Source organism: Colius striatus, chromosome 7, assembly GCF_028858725.1.
Source record: "Colius striatus isolate bColStr4 chromosome 7, bColStr4.1.hap1, whole genome shotgun sequence".
Taxonomy (NCBI): Eukaryota; Metazoa; Chordata; class Aves; order Coliiformes; family Coliidae; genus Colius; species Colius striatus.
Window position 1 is genome coordinate 35,791,454 of NC_084765.1, and position 17,290 is coordinate 35,808,743.

A 17,290-nucleotide genomic window follows, 5' to 3' on the forward strand; every position below is an offset into this window, starting at 1 on the left:
CTCTCCAAAACAGCTCTCTCTGGTACACACTTCACAGGAGAGCTCTTGGGTTGATCTGACTTTGCCTCACACTGAAGAGCCACAGCAAACACGGTGCCTCCCAAGGCACTCGCTGCGGCTTCAGGCTCTCTCAGAGAGACCATGTGTAAGGAAGGTGAGAAAAACCCTCCAGGCTTTGGGTGCAAACAAGCTCCAGGCTCCCTCAACACCCAGGCAAACACTGGTGAGATTCTCCCACCACATTTGGGAAGGGAGTTTCGTGTTTCATGCTCAACACAGGGGACATGCTCTCCCTGCTCTTTGTGCTGGACCTCAAGAGGCACATGGTGGCTGCAGCAGATCTCTCCCAGCCACAACTCAAAAGGTTTCTTCTAGGAGAGAGAAAAGCTCCTCAGAAAAGGCTTCAAGGCTTTGTGCAATCTTTTCAGTAGCTACTGATAAAATATATCCCAACCAGCCTGCCTGATCAGACTTCTGTAACTCTGCAAGGACGATGGCCATGGGTTTGCAGCCAGTGGAAAGGCAGCCTGCAGCCATCAAGCTCTCAAAGGAAAATAACAGCCTCAGTGATCTGTTGTGGGACCTCTGGGAGCAGAGTGGAAATGAGAGGACACAAAACTAGGAAATCTGCAGGGTATCCTGCTGCCTTCCCTCCCACCAAGGCCAGGGAGGGGGGAAACAGGCCATACAGGAGAGTTGAGCAAAAGCACCCGAGGTGCAAGACCTGGGAGCGTTTGCAGCAACTGGCTACAAAGCCACTGCTGTCCCTATGCAGGCTACGAGCAGGAATTGGTGGCTGAGGTGCTGAGAAAACAACAATTCCAACTTGAGAAAAGACCAAGCTTCTCACACACCTGTTACCTGTGAGAACAGAGGCCTGAGCCCAAGGGAAAGAAGAACTAAAAATGAAGGGAGGTGTTGATTCTGCCCTTTCCACTGCTGGAGGAAGCTACACCCCTGTCAGCACAGACACTGCCCACAGCGCACTCCTCTCCCCTCTGCAGGAGCTTTCAGTCCTGGAGAAGGCAACAGTCTCCCCTTCAGCAGTGTTGAGCTCAGACAGCGGCCAAAAAAAATCTGCAGCTTTTCAAGTACGTATTTTGCTCCACAATTATTTCCTCCTTGCCAGTGCTCTTTGTTTCAGACACAGCCTCCTTGCCAGGCCTGCAAGGGGGCTTTGAGAAACCAAGTTTTGTTTTGCTGGTAATTTATGGCAAGCCTGCAGCTCCTGAACTGCCCACTGTCAGAAAATGGAAGGCTGCTGTACTATCCCCCCCACCACCCCCATGGCTTGTGGAGTGATTAAGGATAGCTTTAATTTGAGGCTTGCAGCTCAACAGCTCCCAAAGGATTGATAAAATACATATAGCAATCTCCAGTTCCACCTCTGGAGGCTGAGCTCTCTCCTGATGATTAATGACAGCTATTTCCTCCCTCTCTCCCTGCTCCCAAAGAAGGTTGATTCTCTGCAAGGTCCAGCCAGCACTGGCCCACACTCTGACTACCAAACAGCAACATTTACAACCAGAAAAAAACCCTCCAAGAAATAGATGTGGCTCCAGAGAGGTGAGACAGCACCACACAAGCCCAGGATATATGTTCTAATAAAGAAATTGGGGTAATATGGTCAGGTTACCCAGGGCAGAGCTGGCTGGGCTGGGTTAGGGGTGCTGGCCTAACACGCTGGGAATGAGAGCCAAGAATTCCCCAGAGCCACCTCTGAGGCTGCTCCCAGGAGGCAGCAAGGACAGAGCAGCCACCAGGAAAACTTAGCCTCCCAGTTCAGACAGAGAGCTGCTGCTTAGGTGTTACCTTCCTGCAGTGTCTGTTACAATAGTCTGAGGCTCAGGAGGAGGGCAGCATGGGTGGGAAAGTAGCACTCATCCACACCCTCTGTGGATCACAGAGTCCAGGCCAGAGGCAGGTCCCACACAGATTAAATGGTAATAAAAACTGTCAACATCCCAGTTTCCATCTCTCCATACACCCAGCTTGCCCAGCACTGTGTCCAGAAGTGGCTGTTCCCACCTGGACACACAGGTAACCCTCCAGCACTGCTGTTAGGAAAGAGCAGGTGGCAGAGACAAGCGTTAGCCCCTGCACAGGAGCAACAGGAGTCTGGTGAGGACAGTGAGCCTCCTGAGCAGCACAGCCCCAGGGAACCACACACTTGGGAGAGGGGAGGATCACAACATGCATTTCCAGAAGAGGTGGAGGAGGATTCAACAAGAGCAAAGAACTCCCTCAGGAGAGCTTCACTTCTGAGTATAAGGGAGTTTAATATTTATTCAGTACAGGCCGGTGAAGAGAACTGGGAAATAAGGCAAAGGCAGATTATCCTCCAGAGCCTGAGTTACCATCTCAGACACAGAGACCATGCAAAGCAGCAGCTGTGCTCCTCCCTGGGGCTGCATCCCACACTTTCCTCATCTGCTGGAGCACAGCCATCGCTTACAAGTCCAGAAGGAATCGATTGACTTTTTTCAGGTATTCCGACTTCAAGTAATCTCCCAGTTCAGCCTTTGTGACCCACAGGTGATCTTCCTTCAGCTCTGCCTGGGACAGATCAGTGCTCTGGAGGAAGGCCTTGAAGAAGAATACTTTGGCTCCCACGTTATCCTCAGTCCTGATGGCCCTGGGGAATTTATACTTGTAAATCCCATAGGGCGCGTTCCCCAGGATTTTGGCTTGAATGTGATCTCCTGCAGGACCCCAGTGCAAGAGGAAGAAAACACAACATAAGAACACACAGAGCAACAGGAACTGCTCTACTGCAGCTACAAAACGGCATCACAAGCCACTCCTTGTGTCTGGTTCAGACTGACTGCTCTTTCTTCTTAGCAGAAATATCGCCCAATTGAAAACCTTTTTTCATGACAGAACAACTTGTCTGGAGTCCAGTGAGTGCTCTCAGGAGACAGGGAGGGAGAGGGTCTCAAGCCTTGCCAACCCACAGTGAAAAGCAAGGACACGTGGGTTTGCCACAAAAGCTGCTGCAGGGTGACAAGGGGGAAAGAGAAGCCATACACCTGGAGCAAGCCTAGACCATTCAGGGGGCATCTGGCAATGCTCCAACACCAGACCATACAGACTAGACCCAACACTGCAGCTGCCTGAAGCCAGAAAGCTCATCCATCTCGTTGAGCTCCATCTCTGCCATCAAACACCTTTTCCCAGCGGATGGGAGGCAATTTCACTACAGCAGCTGACAAGCATCCCTCAGACAGGGCACAGGAAGAAAACCACTGGGACAAAGAGAAGGGAGGGCCAGGCACACAGCAAACTACCCACCCAAAAACGTAGCCATAGCTCGCTCAGCCGTACTTCGCAGCGTCTCTCCAGGCTGCCATTCCGCTTGAGGCAGGAGCCACAGCTCCTGGTTACCGATTTTGTGTTTCACCAGAAGCAGCAGGTTACTGTCCAGCTTCCTGTTCAACGACGTCCGGTCGTCGTTTTTATCAGCATCTGCCAAAACACAACACATGCTGGACAAAGTCTCCTGGCAGCACTGCTCTGACCACCTTTCCTCCCGACTCATCAGCCCTCTGCATCTCACACCCTTCCAGGAACAGCACACGAACATGGACACATGGGAAAAATCCAGACAGAGGGACCTGGGAGTCCTGGTTAGCAACAAACTGAACATGAGCCAGCGATGTGCCCTCGTGGCCAAGAAGGCCAACGGTGTCCTGGGATGTATTAAGAAGAGTGTGGCCAGCAGGTCAAGGGAGGTTCTGCTCCCCCTCTACTCTGCCCTGGTGAGGCCTCATCTGGAGTCTTGTGTCCAGTGCTGGGCTCCCCAGCTCAAGCGGGACAGAGTCCAGCACAGGGCCACCAAGATGATCAAGCGACTAGAGCATCTTCCTTATGAGGAAAGGCTGTGGGAACTGAGGCTGTTTAGTCTGGAGAAGACTCAGAGGGGATCTCATCAACACTTACAAGTACCTAAAGTTTGGGCGTCAGGAGGATGGGGCACCACTTTTTTCTGTAGTGTCCCCAGTGTTACAAGGGGTAATGGACATAAGCTGGAACACAAAAAGTTCCTCTTAAAAACAAGGAAATTCTTTGTTGCTGAGGTGAGGGAGCCCTGGCTCAGGCTGCCCAGGGAGGGTGTGGAGTCTTCTGCTCTGGAGAATTCCAAACCCACCTGGATGCATTTCTGGGTGACCTGATCAAGGGGAACCTGCTTTAGCAGGGGGTTGGGCTGGGTGAGCCCTAGATGTCCCTTCCAGCTCCCACCATTCCATGACTCTATGCAATGCTCTCAGTCACTGTGGACACCAGTGCAGGATGCAGCTGGAACCCACTGCTACACCCAACTGTTTCCTTTCCAGAGGGATTTATAGCAAGCAGCCTAGATCTCCAACCCTGACAAAAACCCAACACCAGGGCTAGGCTGAGCCTGGAAACCAAGAAACCAAATACCTTTCTCATCTGAAAACAACGTCCCTTTCCATCCTTTCACTCTGGCAAGTTGTACAACACATATCTTCCCAGGGTGGGAACAGTGATTCAGCCAGTTAATTAACACTTAATTCAGCCGGTTAACTCCTCGTACATTTGCAAACAGCCAGGACTCAGCCCAGAGTACCTGTTATCCGCGGGGCAGCCTGAAACTGCTGCAGCTTCTGTTCCCACTTATCCTCCAGGTCCTGAGCCATGATGACTGTTTTGCTGGGAGCTTCATCTTCATCGTACGCGCTCTCCTTCCTCCTTTTGAGCTGCTCCTCTTCCTCCAGCTTACGGATTTCGTGATCCGAATAGTGGCTTTTCTCCAGCTCTATCTGGGAAGGCGACGCAGAGAATAAGCAAAACGCCATCGGGTTCTCTCAGACCTTGGCCTGACACCCTCTCCTCGGGGCTGGCAGCCGCGGCCAGCCCCTCGGAATGCTCGCCCTTGCATCCCACCCCTCCTTCTACCTGCTCCATGAGGGCCGCCATCTCTTCCTCCTCCTTCTCGAGGGGCTGCGTGATGCGGGGCAGCCTCAACAGGCACATGGCCCCAAAGAGCCGCCACGGCCGGGGCGCGGCGGCGGTACAGAACCGCCGGCCCCAACACGCCGCCGGTCCCCTGAGCGCCGCCATCTTTTCATCTTCCTCTTCCTCCTCCTCCCTCCTTCCCGGCGCCCTCCGCGGCGGCCGCCATTGAGGCCGGTAATGGCGGTCGCTTGGCAACGGCTGCTCGGAGCGGCCTGGGGGTGAGCGGAGGGAGCGGGAACTGGAGCCGGGGAGGGACGGGGACAAGGACACAGAATCCGCTTTCCGTCCCCGCTGTGGCGGCGGGCACGGGAGGCCGCGCTGGGTCTCAGCGCTGCTGAGTTTGCGGCTGCCCCCACGCCACCCCGTCCTCCGCCACCCCCAACCGAGGCCCGTTTCCTTCCCGCAGGGTCCCGGCCGCCGCCTTTTGCCGCAGCCTGCGGACCGGCCCCCGGAGCCTGCAGGACGCTGCGAAGGCCAAGGCGGGGAAGGAGGAGGTGGAGGCGGAGAGGCAGAGTGCGACCGACCTGAGGTGAGCCGGCCCGGCCCGGCCCGGGGGGGGAGTGTCGTGCTGTACGGTCCTTTCGGTTGGAAAAGACCTTTAATATCATCAGATCCAGCCTGTCACCTCACGCTGCTAAGCCCAGCACTAAACCGTGTCCCTCAGCACCTCACTGTGTCTTTAAAATGCTTCCAGGGATGGGGACTCCACCACTTCCCTGGGCAGCCTGTGCCAGTGCATAATAACCCTCCATGAAAAAGCTCTTCCTCCCCTGGCACAACTCGAAATCGTTTCCTCTTCATTACTGGGGAGAAGAGACCAACCCCCACCTCACTACACCGTCCTTTCGGGTAGTTGCAGAGATCATGTCTCCCCTCAGCCTCTTCTACAGACTCAACACCCCCAGTTCCCTCAGCCACTCGGGCTTGTTCTCCATACCCTTCACCAGATCCTTGCTTCTCGGTGGGAAGTTTTATCACCTTCCGTGTTTTTTCAGCTGAGGAAAGAAAGGAAGTGACTCGACTCAATCACAAACACAGCTTGTGGTGTCTTTTGGAGTCTTGATCCTTTCAGTCTTTCCCAATATGAAATAAAACTTTGCAGAATTTAAGAGGCGAGTGCCTGGTAACTCTTGTTTTTGCTCCCCAGCCCTTTAATCCTTCAGAGGAACTCCATGAGATGGGATGGAAAGACCTATGAAGAGATCCCAATAGCTCACATCAAAGCTACATACAACAAGTAAGCAAATGAGCTGCTTCACTGATGATGGGGAGCCTCATCAATAGTTATAAGTACCTAAAGAGTGAGTGTCAGCAAGATGGGTTGATGCTTCTTCCTGTGGTGTCTAATAACAAGACAAGAGTTAATGGACATAAGCTGGAACAGAAAAAGTTCCACTTAGACACACAAAAAGACTTCTTTGTTGTTGAGGTGAGGGAGCCCTGGCACAGGCTCCCCAGGGAGGGTGTGGAGTCTCCTGCTCTGGAGGTTTCCAAACCCTCCTGGACATTGTCCCGTGTGACCCGGTCTAGGGGAATCTGCTTTAGCAGGTGGTTGAGCTGGATGATCTCTAGAGGTCCCTTCCAACCCCAACCATTCTGTGACTCATTCCCAGTCTCATGCGAAATTAAAGCTTACAGCATACCCAGGCTTTGGCCAGACATTGTTTTGATGAAAAGGCTCAAGTTAAAAAAGCCAGGAGAGCAGTGTTTATGGCTGGGAAGATAATACTGAATTCAAACCTCTCAGCTCTCAGGAAGCAGAACTGTCCTTATAGTGTCTTTAACAGCAATAAGGTTGTTGTTACATGTTTTGGCTACATTCTGATAGGAATAATTGGATGCTGATGGCTTTACTGGCAGGCTGCTCCCAGTCCTCTGCTCTAGCACTGTTGCTGTACAGCTGTTGAAAGAACTGTCATACTCTCCATGGGAAACAGTTGTTTCATTAGTGATCCCTGGTGTGATATTTTACTGTTTCTTAAAGCTCTTCCAAGCCCTAGAAGTGTTGTGTGGATATATTTTCTTTTACTAAACGGAAGAAATAAAATGCTCCCAGTGAGAGGTGGGTGTGAAAGGGCTGAGGTGTACCTGCAGAAAGCACAGCTTACCCAGAAAGGTTTAGCCACCTCGCTGAGATTCTCTGGGGTGACCAGAAGGTCGGTGCTGGGAGGTGTCAGCAGCGGGTTCCTGGAAGTGGGATACCCCAAAAGCAAGCGCTGAGCTGGTGTGGCTTTGGAGAAGGGAGACGGGAGTCCTGTGGCAAGCAAGAAGAAACTAGAGATGAAAGCTGTGTGCCTTTGCTGCTTTCTGTCGTGCTTGTCTTTCTGTAGCACCCACGTGCAGGTGGTCAGCTTTGACAACAGTACGTACGCCCATACGTCCTGCGGCACGGAAGGCTTCCAGAATGCCAAGAAGGGAACTGCCATCGCGGCACAGACAGCGGCCATGGCGGCAGCAGTGGTGGGTCTGCACTCAGGGCACTCTCCCCTTCTCCCCATCTCTGCTGTGAGCCCCCCAGCAGCACACTGCTGTTAGCTGACAACTTCCCCAGCTTCACCTGATACACTGCACATCTTCACACACACAGAGCAGGTAGAAACCCCCAGGGGCTGAACTCAGCTGTGCAGGTATGTTTTATTGCAATGGGGAATGCAATTTAGAGCCTGTCCCTTGCTAGCTCCAGTTTGCATAGCTCCTTTTTCTTTCTAAGTGAACATCTCTCAGCCATTTTGGAAATGTAGCCCCTGGATCAGCAGCCATTCATTTTTTTGCATTGTAGAGGACTGAGAAGGGGCTGTAATTACTGCCTGAATGTTTTATATTTGCCCTCTGCCACAGGAGAACTGAGCTGCTGCCAGCAGTTCCAGTCAGAGAAGGTGATGCCATAGCATGGGTAGTTTCCAGCTGCATACAGATTATTGTAATTGTGTCTAAACCACCATGTGAGTGTTCAGGTGGCAGGAGAAGATGAGGCTGGCTGTGTCACCATCCTCATTACCACAGAATGAGGCGAGGTTAAACTGAAAACCCTCATCCTAAATGAGGTGGAACTCGCTCCAGCCTTTCATGTCAGAGGTGTTCAGTGCCACTGCTGGCCAGCAGCTTATTGTGGTTGACTCAGAGGACTATAAGAACATCTTCACTATTAATCTGTGCTCATCAGAGCCTCGTAATAGCTGCACAGCTCTGCCAGACCAGGTCGATTCAGTCGCTGATCAAGTTGTTAGTACATGACTTGCACCTGAAGACAGGCAATGAGAGATCCCGAGGTGCTGCTTCCACGTGGTGGCAGCACGGCTACGCTTTACAGCAGGAGGTATGCAGCTTCAATTTGCAAGCCCCTAGAATTTTTGCACTGAAGGTGTGGACTCCTGCACAGCAAACAGAAAGCTCGCCTGCTTTTTTCATTTACCCTCTGGAAAGAGTCCACCGATGGCAGAAGTCGCTGCACTTGGGGAAGGGAAAACAGCTTTGAGTTAGTCCCTTGCCAGTTCAGTCACGTATCTGTGGATCTGCCATTCTCTGCCCTGGGTTTGGGTCACAGATAGTTTGATCTTACAGCTTTCTCTGTGTGCAGAGCTGACAGCCTAGCACAGAAGTTCTCTTGAAACTGCCATGGCTGCATCCAGGCCTCCTCATCTCATCTTTGGGCAATAATCCCCATATTTGTCTTCCATATCCATTACTACTCTCTATTTCCACTATGACACTGGGTCAAAAGGGACTGGAAGGCTCCAGGGGAGCCAGAGCAGCAGCAGTTTAACCAAAGGGAACACTAACCAGCTGGTGTTTTTGCAGAAAGCCCGAGGGAAGGGGGTACTGCACGTCCGAGTGATGGTGAAAGGACTGGGACCAGGACGCAAAGTATGTGTCACAGTTGCTTGTCATATTTTTTCTTTCTTGGGCATCAGCCAGGCTTTTTGAAATGACAGAATCAGAAATCCAGGCTGGTCTTGTGACTACAATGATTAAATTGGTTTATTCTGAAGATGATGTAAAGAATTTATCACTCCAGTGCCTAATAATGAAACGTTAGACTCATCAGAATGTTAAGAGTGACAGCACTTTGGAGGCAGAATAGAAGCTGTGTTGGGGGCTTCTTCCAACTGAAGCAGGAAAATCGGTGGGAATGCTGATGAAAGGACTGGAGCAGACAGACAGGTTTAAACTGGGCTGATACAAATGACTTCTAAGATAATTACAGAGCAGAACCATTGGAACAAGTTGACTTTTTTTTTGATGGGGGACCATTTTCCCCTCAGCTTTTTCACTCCTCTGCTGGTCAGTGTGTTGCTAACAGCGTGTCATCTGCTGTCTTGTTCTTTCAGGCTGCCATCAAGGGTTTAACCATGGGAGGTCTGGAGGTCATCTCCATCACTGACAACACGCCGGTGCCACACAACGGCTGCCGCCCGCGGAAAGCCAGGAGAATGTGAGGAAGGGGGAGCAGGAGAGACACAGCTTTCAACAGCAGTTCATGCAACAGGGATGGCATTGGATGTTGCTCCAGTGACAGACTCTTGAAAGCCCACCCTCCCTGGAAATACCTGCTGCAGGAAGCCTGGAGGAGAGAGACCATCTTAGGCTGTAAAAGTATGGGTGGCGGTGGTGGTGAAAGCAGGAATACGTGGACTCCTGTAGTGGAAAGCCTCCTATGTACAAAGCGTGCTCATTAAAATGTTGGTCTCTTGACAGATGTTGGGGCTGTGCTCCCAGAAGCAGTTTGGATTGTGATTGCCTCTCAAGCTGCTCTTTTCCACCATACATATCTCTCTCTACCCCTCCGTGCTGCTGTTGCTCTGGTGAGGTGGAAGGGGAGCCTGAGGTCCTGGTCAGCTGCAATAACAACTGCGTGGGCTCACTCACCTTCCTTCCCTCTTTCTCTCACTGTACACATTTGGAAACAAAGGCTGGGGTAACTCTTCACCTTCCCCCTGGCCTGCAGAGCAGTTGGCTGTGCGAATGGAAAATGCCTGTCCTAAAGGGGCTGGGATCTTGCTACTTCTGATGTGATCTCTTTGTTCCTGCCTCTGCAGCTGGGTTTCCTGGGGTACTGGGTAGTGCAAGCAGGGGGTTAGGAGGGCTGATGAACAAGGAAATGCTACCAAGGAGATTTAACTGAAGTCTCAACCTGTACCTCTGTATATCCACAGAGAGCATGAGCTTGTCATGGGTCTGTTGGCTATCATTGCCGCCTCATCTCCACCCAGAGAGGATTTCTGCCAAGGAGGCAGAGCTGAGGCTCCCTGGAGGATTAGCTAGGGATGTCCTGGCTGGCAGAGACACCCTGTGCAGCAAAGGGCACCTCCTTGAAATCCAAGCTGCCAGAGAAGCCCCAGCCACACACAGCATGCACCAGGCACATATTTCACCAGTAAGCAGTGTACTTCGGTGCAGCCAGCAGTTCTGTCACAAACCCCGAATCTTCCTTTCTGTTCTCTTTCTGTCATTCCTCCTTAGTTTCTAAATTGCATGATTAAGTATTCCCTTCCTCTTTGGAGAAAGGGTACCATGGCAACAAGGCAGCAAACCTCCTTCGTGGGGCTGAATGGCTGCGGCGGGTTTCGAAAGAAATCAGCCTGCCTAGAAGAGCCTGGTGAGTTACACGTGACAGAAGAGAAGAAAACAAGACTCAGATGAACCCCCTGCCTTACTCCAAAGGGAAGTTCCTTGAGCTGGCACAGTTTTGACAGGAAGGAAGAGAGGTTCTTCCATAGATGTATGACACTGGAGGAGCTTCCTTCTTGCTCCAGAATGTGGCTGAGCTGCTGGTGAATCCATACTCCTGGTTTTAAGGAGAAGATCCCAGGTTAGCTATAAATTGCAAAGGTTAACTGAGTAGCTGGGGAAGGTGTGTGTGAACACTGAGGTGCCTTGCAGCAAGGCTGACTGGTTTCTGTGCCCAGCACAGTGGCCAGCCCTGAGCAAGGAGGAGCACCAGTCCATGCTGGGAGGCTTGTCAGTGGCATACTGCCTAGCACCCTGAGGAAAACCAAACACTTCCCTTCTCTACCACAAGCTGCTCCTTGCATCAATGCAGAAGTGCCCATGTCAGACGAGAAGGATGGAACAAATTGAAAGAAATAAGGTTGGGAAGAGATCTACAGTCCTTCTGAAATTCAGAGAAGAGTAAGCAGGTGAGTCGATCAGAAAGGAACGAGAATAAATCCTTAGGGGATTTCCCCAAGCCTAAGGGAATGCTCAGCATGAGCTGCCCATGCTGCAGCACAGCCCAGATCTCAGGGGCAGGCCTCATGGGGCTTCCTGGCTCCTTCCTGCGCAGTGAAAAGAGTCTCAAAACTCCCCTTTATTGTTCATCTTGCAGGGAATTAATAGACACCGATAGCACTTAATGATTTCCTTACCCTTCAGATGAAGCTATTAATTAAGTGCCTGGGCTGTAGCCAGCCGCTGGTGTTCACCAGTTCTAATTGCTGTTCTTGGTGCCCAGGTGAAATGCCATTTTCTACTGGCTCCTGTTCCTCCTGAGCAGCAATTCCTTTGTCAGTGGCAGGGCCCCAGCATTAGCACCCTCGTTAGGGCCACACCCCGCCTCGCCCTTTGGGCTTCCCTGTTGCTTTGGGACATTGTTTTCCCCACTCTATCCTAACTTTTGATTCCCTGCTCTCAAAGAAGCGTTTTTGGTGGATTTTTTTTCTGTGAAGCAAGCTCAGAAGCTACTACTGACCACAAAGCTTCAGCCTGGTTCACCCTGAGCTTTCTGGGGTTTTGCTCTGTGTTTCAGAACACCACATAGACCTTTGTCCATCTTAGAGGGAGTGAAACAGTCTGCTGATGTACAGATAAAATGATAGAACACAGAAAACCAGAAAATACTGCCTTGGGTCTGTTTAGCCCTTAACGAGTGCCATACCACCTTGGGGACTCAGTCTAACTCAGTTACCCTTCCCTTGCACAGGGGTGGCACCTGCTGGCTTGGAAAAATAGCCCCCAGCCTTCTCCTTAACAATAGGTTATTCTGCAAAGAGGAATTATTCCCTTAGCCCCTGCAACCAGGACTTTTTACCTAGAGCTGCAGCTTCACCTGCTGAATTGGTGATTTACTGTTTCTTATGTGAGCATCTCAGTGACAAGAGTCGGGCAGCCAGCTTCGATCCCTTTCTGAGATTCAATTAAACCATTAATTAAGTGATAGCAGTGTCCTCTCACAGCTGACTGTACACACAAGCAAGCAAGAGGCAGGGGCCAGCTCCTGCAGTGCTGCTAAAGTGGAGCAGCAGGGCTGTGGGGGCAGCTGGCAGGGGCAGACACCCAGCTTTCGACGGCTCTGCCTCTGCTGCAGGAATAGCTGCCTCGGGATGTGCAGGGAGGAGGAGGTGTTTATAACCCCAAAGCACCCCTCAGGAGCCTCAGAGGAGTCAGGGTTCAAATCAGGTTATGTTTTTGCACTCAGGCTCTGGCAGATAACCAAGGTGCTGCTCTCCTGCCTGGCGTCCCTGCCCGGCCCCTCTTCTCCAACCTCAGCCCATGACCTCTCAGACCAAAAAGAGATCAAGGACTCTCAGATTGTTTTTATGTATGTTTAATGCTCTCCTCTCCCCTCAAGAGGCAATAATGGCTACTCAACAGCAGTGGGAACTGCTCAGAGGTTTTACTAATGAACTGCCTAATAGCATCCAAGGGGAAGCGGGGCTGTGGGGTCCTCTGGGGGAGGTGCAGAGGGGAGCCAAACCTTGATGCTAGCCCCGTGTGTGTCTGTTTTCTGAAACCACTCACACCTCCTGTGCTGTGCTCTCCAAGCCCACTCTGCTCCAGTGCCACTTGGCAGGGTCCTTTCATTTCTCTGGAGCTCAGAACTCTCTTCCTACACCCACATCTGCTGTGACTTGGAGGCTGTGCGCCTGGACCCAAACCTCCCAGCAGCTGCAGGGCCCTGACAGCCACTGCTTGGGATAGCTGCTCCCAGCAGCAGCTTCACAGCCTGGCTTTTCTAAAGCAAGCAGGTAGGAAGGAGAAAAGGTTGGGGGTGAAGGGCTGAATGGGGAGAGAGGATGTGGGCAATGAAAAGGTGAGTCAGGAAAAAGGAGGGAAAAATGCAGGGAGAGAAATTACAACATTAATCCCCTCCCCCCAAAAAATCTATCCTAGGGCTAAAATCTACCAGTTGGTAGTCCAACAGGTTAGAGGGATGTAGGGAAGGGCTCTCCAGACCTCAGCTAGATGTGCTCCCCTTTGCTGTTCTCCCAGACAGGCCTCCATGTCAGAAGCACGGGGTGGCCTCACTGGGAAGCAGACACAACCAGCTCCTTGGGACATTCATGTCACCATTTTAAAGAAGGCATGAACACTTTCCCAAAGCTGTATTTAGAAACTGTTCCAGAGCCTCTCCAAGCAACAATGACACTCCTCCAAACCTTCCTTCCCCTTCTGAGCTGGCTGTGAAATCCCTCCTCTGTGCCTTGCCACTTAAGGATTCATTTTGCAAAGCCACTCTGGAAGGGGCAGCAGCTGGGATCACTGCCCACCTGCACATCCTGGCCACACTGCTGAAGGCTCCAGCTTTTGGCCCCTTCTGCCTCTGCTTGTTCCTCTGTGCAGGAGCAGGCCAGGCTTCTCACTGCACACAGGTCTCCAGGAAACAAAGCTTAAGGCCTTGGGCAGGAGAAAGACACATATTTCATCCCCCAGCCCCTTCAGCAGGTCCCAAGATAAGGTGGTGAAATAGGACTCTTATCTCTTCATGCACCAGCCTGCAGGCAAACAACTCTCCTAATTGCCAGCCATGGCTCTCATGAAGGCCCTTGCCAAGACCTGGAGCTGTTCATTTTGGTCCCGCCGAATCCACAGAAGTAAATTATCAATTTCCTGAGCTGCCAGGGTCAAACCAACCTAGGAATGCTAATCACTTTAGAGTGATTAACCCTCTGGGCTTCTCTGTAATGCCAACAGCTGGGATGCAGCCTGCTTCAGCACTGCGAGATGCTCTGAAATGATCTGTCCTTGGACACAGTTGTAAAACCAGCCCTGTTTACTGAAGAGAGGCTTCTTCCCCTGCAAGAGAGGCAGTGGAGCTGGCTGGAGAGATCCCCATCCTCCTGCTCCTGCAGCCAAGAGCACCAGTGCTGTCAGCAGCGCCACACAAAACTGGGACAAGCCCTGCTGGGTCTCAAGCAGCTGCACGGCAGAGCTGCTCTGCCTAGACCTTATCAGAGCCAGTGGGTCAGCACTGACATCTCCTCCACATCTGAGCCCTCTCTGGGGAAGGAGCCAGCGTGGGCATAGTCATTGTCTGGGGGTTTAAGGGGTAGGAGGCAGGATGAAAAGAGATTAACTGGGACTTTGCTGTCCAGGCTGCGCTGCACAATCCCACTGTCGACACAACATTTGTCTGCCCTATGTTACAGGAGACCTTGTTTGGCTGCTGGCAGCCCCTTCTCCCTTATAAAGAGGGATTTTACAAGCATTAAGGACTCACTGGCCAGGGCTGAACCAGTGACCTACCTTCACTGCTGCAGGTAGCAGCAGCACAGCTAATCTGGTCCTTACCCTGACCTCGGACCAGCCTCAAGACCAAAACAGGGCAGCAGCAAGGAAAATCCCCTTTCCCTTTTCTTTGCTTACCTTTTTTCCTTCCCCTTTCCTTTCCTTTTTCATTTCTCCTTTTCTTTTCTTTTCTTTTCTTTTCTTTTCTTTTCTTTTCTTTTCTTTTCTTTTCTTTTCTTTTCTTTTCTTTTCTTTTCTTTTCTTTTCTTTTCTTTTCTTTCCTTTTCTTTCCTTTTCTTTCCTTTTCTTTCCTTTTCTTTCCTTTTCTTTCCTTTTCTTTCCTTTTCTTTCCTTTTCTTTCCTTTCCTTTTTCCTTTCCTTTTTCCTTTCCCCTTTTCTTTCCTTTCCTTTTTCCTTTTTCCCTTTCCTTTCCTTTCCTTTCCTTTCCTTTCCTTTCCTTTCCTTTCCTTTCCTCTTTACTTTCCTTTTTCCTTTCCTCTCCTATTTTTCCTTTCCTATTTCCTTTCCTTTTTCCTTTCCTTCCAGTCCTTTCCTCTCCTTCCCTCCCTTCCCAGCGGGAGACGCTCCAGGCGCATACGGGTGCCTCGGGAGGGGGGTCCGATGCTGCAGGAGCCCACGGGACACGGGTTCAGCGCCGCAGCACGGGCCGGGGCTCCCCAGCGGCTGCTGGAGCCCTTCAGCTCTCCAAACTCAGCAGCGGAGCCGTTCCCCGCGCCGGCTGCCGGGCGCAGCAAGGCCGTTTCCATGCGGATGGCTGTTTCTGGCCGTTGCCATGGCGACGGCGCCGGGCGCCCGCGGGCCGGAGGCGGGAGGGCGAGCTCCGCACCTCCCCGGGCTCGCCAAGGGCAGCAGGTACATCTAATCCAGCGTCGCTCCATTTTACGCCTCTGAGGAGCACCGAGGAGCTATCAAATGTCCAGCTCGGGTGCGGGGCTGCCCGCTGCTCTGATCAACACCCAAAAATGACGGCGGCCGGGGCCGGGCGGCTGTGCTGTGGCACGGCTGTGGCACGGCTGTGGTGTGGCTGTGGTGTGGCTGTGGCACGGCTGTGGCACGGCTGTGGCGTGGCTGTGGCATGGCTGTGGCACGGCTGTGGCGTGGCTGTGGCGTGGCTGTGGCATGGCTGTGGCACGGCTGTGGCACGGCTGTGGCGTGGCTGTGGCATGGCTGTGGCACGGCTGTGGCGTGGCTGTGGTGTGGCTGTGGCATGGCTGTGGCACGGCTGTGGCGTGGCTGTGGCGTGGCTGTGGTGTGGCTGTGGCGTGGCTGTGGTACGGCTGTGGTGTGGCTGTGGTGTGGCTGTGGCAGGGCTGTGGTGTGGCTGTGGTGTGGCTGTGGTGTGGCTGTGGCACGGCTGTGGTGTGGCTGTGGCGTGGCTGTGGTGTGGCTGTGGCAGGGCTGTGGCACGGCTGTGGCGTGGCTGTGGCACGGCTGTGGCAGGGCTGTGGCAGGGCTGTGGCGTGGCTGTGGCACGGCTGTGGCACGGCTGTGGCACGGCTGTGGCGTGGCTGTGGCATGGCTGTGGCACGGCTGTGGCGTGGCTGTGGCGTGGCTGTGGTGTGGCTGTGGCAGGGCTGTGGCGTGGCTGTGGTGTGGCTGTGGCGTGGCTGTGGCGTGGCTGTGGTGTGGCTGTGGTGTGGCTGTGGTGTGGCTGTGGCACGGCTGTGGTGTGGCTGTGGCAGGGCTGTGGCACGGCTGTGGCAGGGCTGTGGCGTGGCTGTGGCGTGGCTGTGGCGTGGCTGTGGTGTGGCTGTGGCACGGCTGTGGTGTGGCTGTGGCGTGGCTGTGGTGTGGCTGTGGCAGGGCTGTGGCACGGCTGTGGCGTGGCTGTGGCGTGGCTGTGGTGTGGCTGTGGCGTGGCTGTGGTACGGCTGTGGTGTGGCTGTGGTGTGGCTGTGGCAGGGCTGTGGTGTGGCTGTGGTGTGGCTGTGGTGTGGCTGTGGCACGGCTGTGGTGTGGCTGTGGCGTGGCTGTGGTGTGGCTGTGGCAGGGCTGTGGCACGGCTGTGGCGTGGCTGTGGCACGGCTGTGGCAGGGCTGTGGCAGGGCTGTGGCGTGGCTGTGGCACGGCTGTGGCACGGCTGTGGCACGGCTGTGGCGTGGCTGTGGCATGGCTGTGGCACGGCTGTGGCGTGGCTGTGGCGTGGCTGTGGTGTGGCTGTGGCAGGGCTGTGGCGTGGCTGTGGTGTGGCTGTGGCGTGGCTGTGGCGTGGCTGTGGTGTGGCTGTGGTGTGGCTGTGGTGTGGCTGTGGCACGGCTGTGGTGTGGCTGTGGCAGGGCTGTGGCACGGCTGTGGCAGGGCTGTGGCGTGGCTGTGGCGTGGCTGTGGCGTGGCTGTGGTGTGGCTGTGGCACGGCTGTGGTGTGGCTGTGGCGTGGCTGTGGTGTGGCTGTGGCAGGGCTGTGGCACGGCTGTGGCGTGGCTGTGGCACGGCTGTGGCAGGGCTGTGGCAGGGCTGTGGCGTGGCTGTGGCGTGGCTGTGGCGTGGCTGTGGTGTGGCTGTGGCACGGCTGTGGCGTGGCTGTGGCGTGGCTGTGGCGTGGCTGTGGTGTGGCTGTGGCACAGCTGTGGCGTGGCTGTGGCACGGCTGTGGCGTGGCTGTGCTGTGGCTGTGGCGTGGCTGTGGCGTGGCTGTGGCACGGCTGTGGTGTGGCTGTGGCGTGGCTGTGGTGTGGCTGTGGTGTGGCTGTGGCACGGCTGTGGTGTGGCTGTGGTGTGGCTGTGGCACGGCTGTGGTGTGGCTGTGGTGTGGCTGTGGCACGGCTGTGGTGTGGCTGTGGCACGGCTGCCCCGTGGCCCACCAGGCTCCCAGCCCCCTCAGCCCGTCCCACGGCTCCAGCAGCCCG

At 53.8% G+C, this 17,290-nt stretch overlaps 2 protein-coding genes across 3 annotated transcripts; one reads left to right on the forward strand and one right to left on the reverse strand.

Moving 5' to 3' along the window:
- Positions 1 to 2,259: 2,259 nt before the first annotated feature.
- Positions 2,260 to 5,545, reverse strand: MRPL46 (mitochondrial ribosomal protein L46). The gene is made up of 4 exons (XM_062000203.1): positions 4,921 to 5,545; positions 4,592 to 4,784; positions 3,292 to 3,465; positions 2,260 to 2,702 (listed from the first exon to the last, which is right to left on the reverse strand). The coding sequence occupies exons 1-4, from the start codon at positions 5,083 to 5,085 to the stop codon at positions 2,452 to 2,454; spliced, it is 783 nt and encodes a 260-aa protein (XP_061856187.1). The 5' UTR covers positions 5,086 to 5,545; the 3' UTR covers positions 2,260 to 2,451.
- On the forward strand, positions 5,103 to 9,676 carry MRPS11 (mitochondrial ribosomal protein S11). Of its 2 annotated transcripts, none has more exons than XM_062000205.1 (5): positions 5,103 to 5,198; positions 5,387 to 5,509; positions 7,311 to 7,440; positions 8,779 to 8,844; positions 9,309 to 9,676. In XM_062000205.1, exons 1-5 carry the CDS (start codon positions 5,158 to 5,160, stop codon positions 9,414 to 9,416), a joined length of 468 nt encoding a protein of 155 aa, XP_061856189.1. In that variant the 5' UTR covers positions 5,103 to 5,157; the 3' UTR covers positions 9,417 to 9,676. The 2 variants fall into 2 exon arrangements, with proteins under 2 accessions (XP_061856189.1, XP_061856188.1); XM_062000204.1 differs by lacking the exon at positions 8,779 to 8,844 and adding an exon at positions 6,128 to 6,217 and having other exon boundaries at positions 5,104 to 5,198.
- Positions 9,677 to 17,290: the final 7,614 nt, after the last annotated feature.

What these genes read in the sequence shown, in the direction of transcription:
- MRPL46 (XM_062000203.1), bottom strand. Translation starts at nt 5,085, where the DNA reads ATGGCGGCGCTCAGGGGACCGGCGGCGTGTTGGGGCCGGCGGTTCTGT. An exon ending in TGGCGGCCCTCATGGAGCAG is followed by an intron (nt 4,785 to 4,920) that starts GTAGAAGGAGGG and finishes TCGCCTTCCCAG; the next exon opens with ATAGAGCTGGAGAAAAGCCA. An exon ending in AGCTATGGCTACGTTTTTGG is followed by an intron (nt 2,703 to 3,291) that starts GTGGGTAGTTTG and finishes GGGGTCCTGCAG; the next exon opens with GAGATCACATTCAAGCCAAA.
- MRPS11 (XM_062000204.1), top strand. Translation starts at nt 5,158, where the DNA reads ATGGCGGTCGCTTGGCAACGGCTGCTCGGAGCGGCCTGGGG. An exon ending in CAGAGTGCGACCGACCTGAG is followed by an intron (nt 5,510 to 6,127) that starts GTGAGCCGGCCC and finishes TTTGCTCCCCAG; the next exon opens with CCCTTTAATCCTTCAGAGGA. An exon ending in ATCAAAGCTACATACAACAA is followed by an intron (nt 6,218 to 7,310) that starts GTAAGCAAATGA and finishes GTCTTTCTGTAG; the next exon opens with CACCCACGTGCAGGTGGTCA.